At 38.3% G+C, this 11,869-nt stretch overlaps 3 protein-coding genes across 3 annotated transcripts; all 3 read right to left on the reverse strand.

Annotated features, from left to right (window-relative positions):
• Nucleotides 1-13: 13 nt before the first annotated feature.
• Nucleotides 14-4,470, reverse strand: ccz1 (CCZ1 vacuolar protein trafficking and biogenesis associated). Its single transcript, XM_085904185.1, has 17 exons — nucleotides 4,337-4,470; nucleotides 3,944-4,019; nucleotides 3,767-3,863; nucleotides 3,574-3,671; nucleotides 3,396-3,489; nucleotides 3,201-3,281; nucleotides 3,051-3,098; nucleotides 2,861-2,944; nucleotides 2,543-2,718; nucleotides 2,388-2,469; nucleotides 2,238-2,299; nucleotides 2,054-2,165; nucleotides 1,644-1,677; nucleotides 1,460-1,577; nucleotides 1,109-1,267; nucleotides 867-994; nucleotides 14-795 (listed from the first exon to the last, which is right to left on the reverse strand). Exons 2-17 carry the CDS (start codon nucleotides 3,955-3,957, stop codon nucleotides 740-742), a joined length of 1,443 nt encoding a protein of 480 aa, XP_085760311.1. The 5' UTR covers nucleotides 3,958-4,019; nucleotides 4,337-4,470; the 3' UTR covers nucleotides 14-739.
• A 507-nt stretch (nucleotides 4,471-4,977) lies between these two features.
• On the reverse strand, nucleotides 4,978-6,271 carry pvalb9 (parvalbumin 9). Its single transcript, XM_085903393.1, has 4 exons — nucleotides 6,211-6,271; nucleotides 5,711-5,843; nucleotides 5,319-5,428; nucleotides 4,978-5,068 (listed from the first exon to the last, which is right to left on the reverse strand). The coding sequence occupies exons 1-4, from the start codon at nucleotides 6,269-6,271 to the stop codon at nucleotides 5,043-5,045; spliced, it is 330 nt and encodes a 109-aa protein (XP_085759519.1). The 3' UTR covers nucleotides 4,978-5,042.
• Nucleotides 6,272-8,129: 1,858 nt separating this feature from the next.
• On the reverse strand, nucleotides 8,130-10,885 carry LOC147039668 (parvalbumin beta-like). The gene is made up of 5 exons (XM_085903168.1): nucleotides 10,818-10,885; nucleotides 10,559-10,625; nucleotides 10,277-10,409; nucleotides 8,631-8,740; nucleotides 8,130-8,496 (listed from the first exon to the last, which is right to left on the reverse strand). Exons 2-5 carry the CDS (start codon nucleotides 10,617-10,619, stop codon nucleotides 8,471-8,473), a joined length of 330 nt encoding a protein of 109 aa, XP_085759294.1. The 5' UTR covers nucleotides 10,620-10,625; nucleotides 10,818-10,885; the 3' UTR covers nucleotides 8,130-8,470.
• Between the last annotated feature and the right edge of the window lie 984 nt (nucleotides 10,886-11,869).

The following is an 11,869-nucleotide window of genomic DNA, read 5'->3' on the forward strand; positions in this document are numbered from 1 at the left end:
TTTATTAAACTGTCGAACACAAACAAACGGAAATACCAAAAACAAAACAAAACTCCCCAAACTGTCAAATGTCTTCATCTAAAAAACAAACATTCAAGATATTAAAATGGCATACAACTTCAAAGTTTTGAGCGCTTTCTCGTTTCTACAGCAGATAGTGAAAGTAAATCTTAGATGCTATAAACGTTTACTGCAGTAATTATATACAAAATATAATATTAACAACGATTCTAGTAATATTTTAGGAAAACAATATGTTCTCAGTGGCATGCAGTTGTACTAAGATAAAACAAATACTTCAGATAAAAAAAAAAAGTCTTCTCAGTACTGCAAAATTACAACATAATTTATTCAAATTTAGTAGAGTTGTTTACAAACAAGATTTGATGTTATAGTCTAAAAAAAGTGAGCGATGAAAGCAACCTGAAATAGCAATTATGCGGACACCAGTTTGAGACACAGAGGTGTTCAATGAGAAGACATACAGGGAAATCTTAATAGAACTCTCTAAAAAGACATTATGTGCAAAGACAATGATATGATAAAGTATATTTGTACACTTAATTACAAAAGGGAATGGCATTTTAAAGGTTAAATTAAAAATAATGATGAGAAATCTTAGTCCCCCCCCCCCCATTTTTATTTTACAATGCAACTATTGCATTACACTGATGCTGCCGTGATATCCTGGAACACTGACAGTTTGTAGTGTGGTCAAAGAGTCTTTGTGCTCATTCCATCAGTCCAGGAAGAAGATGTTGTTGAATTGTGTCGCACAAAGCCTCTTCACCTCCTCTGCAGAAGAGAAAAAAACGTATTTATAGAGGACTGGAGGTTGGTATGACATAAGTTTGCCACACACATACCGTTGACTTCAATGAGGTTGGCATTCTTCTGATTTAAGATCACGTACAGTTCTCGCTGGTCAGACTTTTTACCAACAACCCAGTAGTCTGTCATGGCTTTGACTATGATCTCTTCATCTTCATCAACTCTGGAAGACACAAAAAAAACATGATGAGTGGTCTGTTCTTGGAATTAAGTTGAAGGCACCCCTCAGACTTTGTCCTTGGATTTTCAGAACCGCCTCCCGAGATTGTCGATGTACCTGGCAAAGTCACAGTTGATGTCCCCGAGGATTTTCATGAGGTCAGGATGAACAGACGTGAGACAGACACTGGCCGTCTTTCTCATGTGTATCGTGCTTTTCTCTGCCAGGTTCATGTGGTTGAAGTAGATAAACTTAAACTGAGGCTCCTTCTCTGGCCTGCATAGAAGGCGGAATTGCAGAAGTAAGACAACAAATCGAGCACCACACGCATTCTGTGCAGCATGATCCTTTTATAAACGCTTAATGGTCACAAAATCAGATTTGTGACTTCCCTTAAGAATGTCTTTTCGTGCGAAAGGATGAATTCAGCGAGTTAGTTCTGCCAAGCAGTTATAAAGTAGAACTAACCCCGATATCCTGCGGTTGATGGTGAATTGTTCGCATATATCCGACGCCAGCAAAGTGAGCTGCGGCCCCACCAGGCCATCCAACTGCTCGCAAAACTCCCTCGTCATCTCCACAGAGGCTGCGTCGAAAGAAAATGTTGAAGAAAAGTCCTTTTTGAACAAAAAGTGCACTCTTAGTTGCTTACCGTTGACCATAAAACAGGCGGCAGCGCTCATCGCCTGAAAGAGAGCAGGTCAAAGCCAGAAACAAGGTCACACAGGTTTGAAATGACATTGATGTGCTGTATAGTCATTATTTTAAAATGCAAGTCTAATCCTGAAAAAAAAAAAATCCATATCCTCAGTTAAGGCTGCAGCATATTTGGCAACGATTTCATCCGCTCACACGCTGAAAGGCTTTTAGGAACATTCCTTTCATGCAGTGAAACTGTGTGTAGGGGAACTAATCCATTCTTTAATGCATTTAGAATCAATTACACATTTCAGTCATCAATTAGTGGAAACAATGTTGCTATTGCTTATACTAATTAAATGGGCCTTGAGGGATTCCCAACACTCAGTGAGGTTTGGCTGCACTATATTCACAACGTGTTACCTTATACACAATCAGATGCAGCTCCTCGTGACCATCCTCTGCGCTGACAAATATTTTGGGAAAACGGAATTTGGCCTCGGGGTCTTTAAGGTTGGGCGGTCCTGTTAAAAACCTGGAGAGGACATTGTGTGTAAGTATATTGGATATTATCATAAACACAAAATGGCATGGTTTTGGGACTCACCTCCCATAATGCAACAAATTGCCCGCAACCTCCGGCCTCAGAGGAGAATCCCTGCCAGCCAACTATGCGGGGTAGATAGAATTAAATGAGGGGGAAAATTGTGCAAATATATACTGACAACATCCTCAGCACCTGAAATGTACACCTTACCTCTGGCTCGGAGTGCCTGGGGAACAGCGAGGTGGTCAGGTACTTGTACAGGATCCTCATGTCATCTTGTTCCAGGCCGCTCCTGCACATACAAAGTCGTTTCAACACCCGAAGAAGTATCAGAGCGAGCTGAGCCCACGCATCCGTCCTGTTACCAGATGAGCTGGTCGTTATATAGGAAGGCTGTGTATTTGATGAGGCTGAGACTCTCTTCCACCCGGTTGACGAAGGATTGGATCTTCAGGTAGGACATCTTGTCCAGCGGGAAGAAACTGATGCCTCCAAATACGTCCAGGAGGTCACAGGACTGCAGGTGGAGAGTCTGTAGGTACTGAAGATACAGAAACGGGACGAGTCGGTGATTAATCGATGCGCCGACACGTCACGTTAAAAATGTGCTCGCAGGGTAGGGCCTATTTGAAACAAAATATAGAAATGCAAACAATTTAGGAAGCACTGGATATGGTTTTTACCCTGTAGAAGAACTTTTCAAGCTTCTGAGTTAGCAGCTCCACTCCGCCGGCCTCCATGGCTCTACTAAAGGTACCGTTGAAAAGCTGCAGCATAAAGGAAGACATCACACATGTTGGTTATAAAAAAAAAATATATATATATATATTTTGAGACGGGGTGGCTTGTCCAACCAAAAATATTAGTGCTTACCTTATACATACTGTAGCACTGCTTTACCACTGCACCATAGACCGTGTCCTTGGGGGAGTAAGGGAAGCATGGTTAACAACTAAAAGCTGATCGTATTAAAAAAAAAAAAAAATAATAATAATAATGATAAAAAAGAGAACAAACACTGACAAGTATTTCCTCTTCCTGATACTCTATTGTGGGAGGTTTTCCATCTTTGTTTAGTTTTTCAATCATTGGATTTCGAACCACCTGAGCAAAAGCAAAAAAAAAAAAAAGTACACAAAATCAAGTGGGCTTTGGGAAACAAAATTGGATCACATTCCGGTAATTATATGTAAACAGGTGAAAAGCTTGAATTCTTACCATGACCATCCAAAAATTCTCCTCAGGCTCAAAGAAAAATTGACGGTTCTTTTGCGTGTGCAGGGATTTTGCTGGTTTTGTTGGGCAGAAAGTTCTAAAAGAAAAAAATATATATATATTAGTTGCTCCCACACTTCTATACATCACTATTACAATATTTCCCTTTTAGGATGACTACCTCGTAAACTGGACAATAGCTTCACAAAGGCCCACATTTCGGATCTTCTCATTCTTCTCCACCTCGCTGGGATGATAAAACAGGATCTTTTTCTCTTCCTAATATGGTAAAAACATCACCTTATATCAGTCATTTTCAGAATGGAGGGAAAACTATGGAAATAGCACCAATTCAGACACAAATTGAAAATCACCTCTCCTTCCCGTGGTCCAAATGTGGGATTATAAACAAAGAAATTGAGTAGAGATGCTGTGAACTGTTTCTCTTGCATTCCTGAGGCCATTCTGGGGCTAACAAGACAAAAAAGAGAAAATAAGTAACTGGACATAAACTCACTGTCACCTTGTCGAGTAAATGAATCTGTTTTTACCTTATCATCAGCATCAGTGTCACGTTTGTCTGGATTTACTTTGCACGAATAATTCTGTTGCTAGCATGCCGTTTGCCTGCAGAAGTGAAACAAGTAAAGGGAAATTGAATTTTGACAGGATCGCACATAAATTAACATGTAGAATGAATCTCGTTGGATTTTTGTATTGATAGTGGCTTTAACACATATTTTTTTTTAATTATTATTCCTGTTATTGTAAGTCCACTCGGCAAATAAAAAGTACAACGAATAGAACATTCCAAATAAATGAATCCTAGAACGTTTAGCAAGTTAGCTTAGCTTAGTTAGCAAGATTTCCGGTGTGCTGACATCCAACGCGTAAAACCAACAATCAAAAACAAAACCGTTCAAGAAAAAAAAAAAAATCCTCACCTTACAGTGCATAAATCAAAGGGTTCGTATGCACGCCGTTGTGTTGCACCAGTAGGAAAATGTCATTTAACTAGAGGAGAGACGATGCACATCGTCTATTTCCTGCTTTTGACAGCTGAGTGTCACGTTTAAAACCAACCGGAAGGAAAACAAGGCATTTGTGCTCGCCTTGTTTTCCACCCGGTCAGTTTTAGACGTGACAACAACAACAACAACAACAACAACAGCAGCAACAAAAACTACTACTACTAGTACTACTACTACTACAAATAATAATAATAATGATAATGATAATAATAATAATAATAATAATAATAATAATAATAATAATAATAATAATAATAATAATAATAATAATTTATGTTCATGTGCAATCAATAGGGTTAAAATGCTACTTTGGTGCTTGTGAGAAGCAACTTGTACTTCTACGAAAGAATACATTGCGACATTAGAAGAGTAATTTAGGAAAACTAATGTTGCAAGGCGCTTGACTATCCATTGCTACAAACTATTTGATAAAACAGAGAGCCCACGCATTTCATTTCTTGCATTGTCACAGGTTTGAAGGACAAACTTTAATCGTTATTGTCGATTAATGAGTGCTAGGAAGGAAATGAAGCATATAATATTTACTGAAATACAAGCCAATGAAAACAAACCCAAATAAATCAATGGAAATGGAAGCAAATCGATCCACATGCAAGACTCAGGACAGAACCATCATCTGGAATTCTAAACAGAAACAAAACATCATGAATAGAACATCTGAAAATACATCACTCAATGCATACACATGTATAACGATCCACCTAAAATAAAAATCTGTATATTTTATTTATCAGAACAGACCAAAGTGTACTGTGGAATTTGTCCAGCATCATGAATAATTGAAAAGCTTTAGTTAAACTTGAGTGCGTCAGGGTAGCAACTTGCAGGAAAAGTGCCTGAATGCCTGTTTAGCTGCATGAAATCAGATACTAACCCTCTGCTCCGATCCTTCCATCGCTGTCGTCATCCGCCGCCGAGATGAAGCTTTTGGTTTCAGCCTCAGTCAGCGTTCTTGCTCCCGGGACAAACCGCTGCAGGAAAAACCTAACACGAATGTCAATCAAGATGTGTTGCATTAATAGTTCAAACACAGCAAATCACAAAGACACACTATTTGATCACATCCCAACATAGTAAAAGGTGAATTATGTAACACTAAAAAACATAACACTTAAACATGTATAATCCACACGGATTACAAAGGGATGGCTTTAATACAGCTGTGTGAGTTATTAGGTAGGCCCTAATCTCTCTGTCATGCACACTGTTACATTTTACTCGAAGAGATCTTGAAATCAACAAATACAAAACAAAAGATGTCCCCACTTCAGCTCCGATTCCTCCAGGTAGCCGCTGTTGTCCTCGTCGAGGATTTGGAAGACATTCTGGACCTCCTGGGGGGTCTTGGAGGAGAGGCCACATAGTCCAAAGAACTTCTTGTGGCAGAATGAGTCTGGAGCTGTAGAAAGTTTCAGATGCACACCCAGAAAAAAAAAAAACAGCAAACAAACATACAGTAACATCATAAACAGAATTGAATTATTATTTTTTTTTACACAAAGGATGCCGCTGCTAAGAGCTTTGCCCTTTTGACTGTGTTTTTTTTATTTTTTTTTATGTATAGCAAAGTCATGCAACCACCAAAAGGGACAGGATGATTGAAAAGCTTTTGCAATCATAGAGGTGGAGATAAGATGGTACTGTACTGCACAAAAGTGAAATGAATGCAGCCAGAGAAAAGATTAGTAACCTTGTCTTTTGTTAGAGGTTAGGGCAATCGCAGATTGATCTGTTTTATATTATAGTTTGGGTATTATGTGTGTCACCTTGACAGTCTTTCACAGCGTTTTCAATGTCTTCAGCCGATAGGATGGAAGTGAGGGACATGCTGATTCTGCGGGGTAAAAAAGAAAAACTTTTCTCATCTTTCCCTCATTATTGACATTTATGCAAGCAAGTTGAGAAACTTTAAATATGTCAATTCACTTAAATGTATTACATTTTTATTTCTAACAAACTGCCTGGTAAAAAAACAAAACATCTTGGCAGATTAAAAAAAACAAAAAACAAGCTTGCCTCGATTTGAGTTGCTTTTTGCAGCATTGGTTTATTGGGAAGCAAATGCTGCAAAGATTATCAAGCTAATTTAAGTCTGTTCAATATTGTGGCTGTTGTTTACAGAGGCGGACAACTGCATTGCATCATCCAATATTCATCTCCTAAATAAAGAAACCAAAATCTGAGTAAATCCTTCACCTCTAATCGAGTGCAGTGTGCAGCCAACAATCGGCACTCCTACACACTATAAAGTCTTCTTTAAAGTTTTTAGTTAGAGCCTCCAAATATGGAATATGATGCAAATTCCATATCCCCCAAATATGCGACTCACCTCTGTGGACCGGGTGTCCTCTCAGGTCTAAAACAACAGCAGATAACAGTCTTTGTGGTGGCAGCCCCACTTTTATAGACTCTGCTTGAATTTCCACCCCAAGGATCAGATGTTCCTCACAGCTCGTGTTGCTCTACCTGGCCGATAAACTTTTTATAGCTCTGCTCACTCTTCCTTTCAGCTAAAACGCATACAGTTTTTTTTTTTCATCCAATCAAATTTTCCGAGCTCTCTCTCTTCCAGCCTCCCTCCCTCCCTCGCTAGCTCCGTATGTGCGTATTGGAGATTATACACATATCACATTTAAGCAAAGTGCTTTAATCTACTGTATATCAGGGCTTGATGTTTAAAATGGATAGATGAGGTAAGAGGTAAAAAGAGGTTAGAAAAAAAAAAAAGGTCAAATATGTCAATATGTTATTTTATTGTATTTAGATGTTCTTGTTCTTTAGGCTTTTTCACAGTAAGCCGCTAAAGTAGGATAAAATCAGAGCAGCACAAATACATTATGTACACATCCCTATGGATCATGTGAGATGTTTTTTTTCAGCTCACGACATGACAGTAAAACAATCCAATTGGGTGAGCAATCACGAGTGGACATGCATTCTGATCAGATGTCGCTTAGTCTGGGAAGGAAAAAATATAGAGCGCACAATCATAAATAAGATTGGGAACAGTACAAATTAAATGACACATGGTTACCGTGACGACCAGCTACTTTCTCACTGATGGGTTTCCTCTGCAAAGGCAGCAGCATCATCTCTGGTGATTTTCGTCAGCATTTCTGTCAAACACAGGTAGGGTGTTTTTTTTTTTTTTTATAATAACGAGAAGCAAGGGAATAAAGGTCATTATTTCTCCCTGTTTCTTCTTCTGGGGTTTGGTGTGTCAGCATTGCTAGTACTGCGCCACTATTTAATTAGTGTTATTGATATTTAGTAGAAGAAACTATTGCTACGATTAAATCAATAGGCCTTCAACAACTTTGGAAAAGCAAGTCAGAGCTACAGTGCCAACTTGTGATGACAAATTCAAAAATTAATCAGCATTTCAATCGGGTACACTTGCATTGTCAATACAAGTGTGGGATCAAAATAAAATCGGTATAACATAAGTTTGTAGTTTGCTAACATGAGACATTTGTGAACACAAATGGTGCGGTAGCACTTGCAAACAGACAATGTAAAAATACTCTTGCAATGTACTCTGGACAAATTGCATTTTTGGACATGGAGGTGGTTATTATGTGAACTAGCCCTGCTGCAGAAGTGCACAACGTCTCAGAAATAGGTAAACAGAAAAAAACTTGATGAAATAAAAACCAGGGTCAGATGTGGTACTGAAAAAGCACCTTTATTGTTGTTCTCATCGTCCGTCCATTTGCCATTCAAGTGCACGGGCACTGATGTCACAGTAAGCAAAGGTCACAGTACAACGATGACGTCAGAAGTATTTGAGAGAGAGAGAGAGAGAAAGAAAGGAAGACACACACGCACACCACACAGTCAGCTACATTCATTGTGGGCAGCACAACCAACAGGAGGCGGAGCGGCTTGATTTGGCTTTAGAGCTCAATGGCCAAATGTATAAAAAAAAATGGAGTTGAAGGGAGAAAGTGAGAGAGAAGAAGAGAATATCTGGGCTCAAGTTGTTCCTTAAGAGTAGTCAAGTAAGATGTTGGTCAGCTTGTTGGTTTAGCACTTGACCAAAGCAGAAAACTCTGCAGAAAATGACAATACACATGATTAAATAGTGCATATTAGAAATAAATATGTCAAGGCACAAATAAATAAATATTTTAAAAAAAAGTCTCTCCTAAAGTAGTTAGGGACGCAACAAGACACATGTTCTTACCCTCAACTCCGATCTTGCCATCGCCATCAGTGTCGCCAGCTTGGAGAAACGCCTTGGTCTCTTTGTCAGTCAGCTCTCTGGCACTAGCAGAGAAATTCTGCAGGAAGAGCCTGCCACAGAAAAACAGATTTTCTCAACATTTTTAGTTCTGCTTCATGCTGTCCAAAAAGTCTCATTTGTTCCATGATTGCTTAAAAAAAGTCTACACACCCCTTTATTATAATATAATATAATATAATATAATATAATATAATATAATATAATATAATATAATATAATAAATATAATACGTAAAATATTGTATTTTATTATATTCATAATTATTTATCTTATAATGTAGTTATTTTAATTTATTTTATTTTATTTCATTGTATTACATTATAATGGTTTAAGCATGTGCTTCAGACTTTAACCACGAGAGGGCGACAGTAAATGCTTCCACCATCAATTCCACGTTTTTTTTCAGTCACGGTTTATATGTAATATAATATTATATTATATTTTACTATATTTTACTGTATTGTGTTTTATTATATTCATAATGATTCATTTTAGAATTTAGTTATCTTAATTTATTTTACTTTATTTCATTGTATTGAATTACATTATAATGGTTTAGCATGTGCTTCAGACTTTAACCACGAGAGGGCGACAATACAATGCAAAACATGCTTCCACCATCAATTCCACATGTTTTTTTTCAGTCACGGTTTATATATAATATAATATAATATAATATAATATAATATAATATTGAAGGTGTAATATAATATTATATTATATTATATTATATTATATTATACTGTATTGTATTTTATTATATTCATAATGATTTATTTTAGAATTTAGTTATTTTAATTTATTTTACTTTATCTTATTGTATTGTATTGTATTATAATGGTTTAAGCATGTGCTTCAGACTTTAACCACAAGAGGGCGACAGTACAATGCAAAACATGCTTCCGCCATCAATTCCACATGTTTTTTTTCAGTCACGGTTTATCTATAATATAATATAATATTATATTTTACTATATTTTACTGAATTGTATTTTATTCTATTCATAATGATTTATTTTACAATTTAGTTATTTAAATTTATTTTACTTTATTTCATTGTATTGTATTACATTATAATGATTTAAGCATGTGCTTCAGACTTTAACCACGAGAGGGCGCCAGTACAATGCAAAACATGCTTCCACCTTCAATTCCACATGTTTTTTTTCAGTCCATTGCCTTACGTGTATGTGTATTTTTGCCCCGCAGAGAGCCATGTCTCTGAAGAAAGTCAGTGCTATTTTTTTATATTTATAGCAATAGTTATAGGTATAATGTTGTAGACTTATAATTATAGAGTTATGGAGTTCTGGTTTTGTCCTCGCATTCAGATTAATACTAAAATCTACATGACATAAGAATAAATAAAATACTACATCCTGTAAGTCAAACATGCATGCCATAATTATCTGCATGTCAGGCCATTCAACACCCCAGCCGTTCAAATCCTCTCAGATGTTGCATGGCCCTGACATCATTCTCATTCCAGACATCCAATCTACGCAGAAGGTTCTGAGAAGCTGAAATCTAAGATGAAAGAGGGGTGGTAGGGGTTTGGATGGGGTGTTGGAGGGGGCGTCACCTACTTGAGCTCATCCTCCTCGATGTAGCCGCTCTTGTCCTGGTCAATGACAGCAAAAGCCTTCTTGACGTGTTCGTCGGACCTCCCGGCCAGCCCGACCTTAGCGAAGAACGCCTTGTGGTGGAAGGAGTCGGCAGCTGCCAGGAAACACGAAGGCATGATGGACATTCTCACATATCATTTGCATTCTGACTGACTTTTTTCTAACAGCGTATTCAATGAAGTGTAATTATGACATAACACAAGTCAATTCAATGTGTGACTCTGACTACATTGAAGTTTTTACCTTGGCAAGCAGCAAGGGCTGCAGCGATGTCAGAGTCACTCAGAATTCCGGCGAATGCCATCTTTAACTGTAAAAAGGGCAACAACAAAAAAAAATGAACATGTTGTCAAAATCGAAATGCATTCCACTAATTTAAAGCACAAAAGTTAGCCGGCCCCGAAATAAAAAATCATCAAAAAGTCCTGTGGTTGCTTCCATAACTCCCAGACTTCCATGGTGTGAAGTTGAAGACCTTAAGCCTAGAAAGAGTGAAACTCACCTTGTGGTTGGATCTCAAAAGACTCGAGAGGGTTCACTGAGAAGAATCTGTTCACTGCAGTGGGGCCCGGCGGCGATATTGCATCAACTTATATACCTGCACTGGGTCGAAACATGATGCATAGGCCAAGTAATAGACACGCTTCGCAGCATGGTCGAAGCAGACGCTAAAAATGTGTCAAGTAGACACAGCTGTTCTATTTATATGTACATTAAACGAAGATGCTTAAATGGTAGGCCCACGTGGCGTGCGAAGGGTCCATGTCGAAAAGTGCTTGGAGCTAATTATACACGCTGCTGATTGGGGTGAAACCCGCGCTCGAGAGCAGCGAGACAGACACGAGGGCCAACTCCATTTGGCACTAGCTAGGCCACCGTGTCGACATATTTGACAGCTGGGTGGGTTTGTTTGGTATCGCAGCAACCGGTTCCCTCCTAAGTCGGGGTTTGTCCACAACTTAGAGTTTCACTTGACACGCGATAGGTTGAAATAAATGACGGATGGACGAGAGAAAATCAAGGAATAACGAATGAATTATTTCAATCGCTGATTTGCGGTTTATTGTGATGTTTAATTCTGCATTGCTCAAGTTCTATTTCGGTTGAATCAACTTACAATGGTAATTTAAAATTCGTCATGGTCAAGCGAGGTCAGTCACCTCGGACGACGCGGGGGCCTCAGAGACTGGAACTATTCCTGCACCTACTTCAATATCCGTGTTGCATTACAAATATCCTAATAGCAGCATTTAAAGCCCATTAAAAGCAAGCAACGTCTAAGCCCCTCGGATTCTCAACATCATCTCGAAGTGACTTGATTCAAAAAAAGGACCGTAAATAACCCGAGATCTGTCAAGAAACACGGACGCTGAAATGAAACAGAATAAAACTTTACAACTTTGAATTCATTCCGTAATTTGACACCCAAGTGGATGTTTGGCCGCCATCTACTTACGCTCGTCTGCTTGCGAGTGTGAAAGTTTGAAATAAATGCGTCTCACTGACACAAGTGCAGGAAATGTGCTGGCACAAAACCGCCGTGCCGCTGGCCAG

The sequence above is a fragment of the Syngnathus leptorhynchus genome, chromosome 22, assembly GCF_054491065.1.
Source record: "Syngnathus leptorhynchus isolate UIUO chromosome 22, UIUO_Slep, whole genome shotgun sequence".
In the NCBI taxonomy this organism is placed as follows: Eukaryota; Metazoa; Chordata; class Actinopteri; order Syngnathiformes; family Syngnathidae; genus Syngnathus; species Syngnathus leptorhynchus.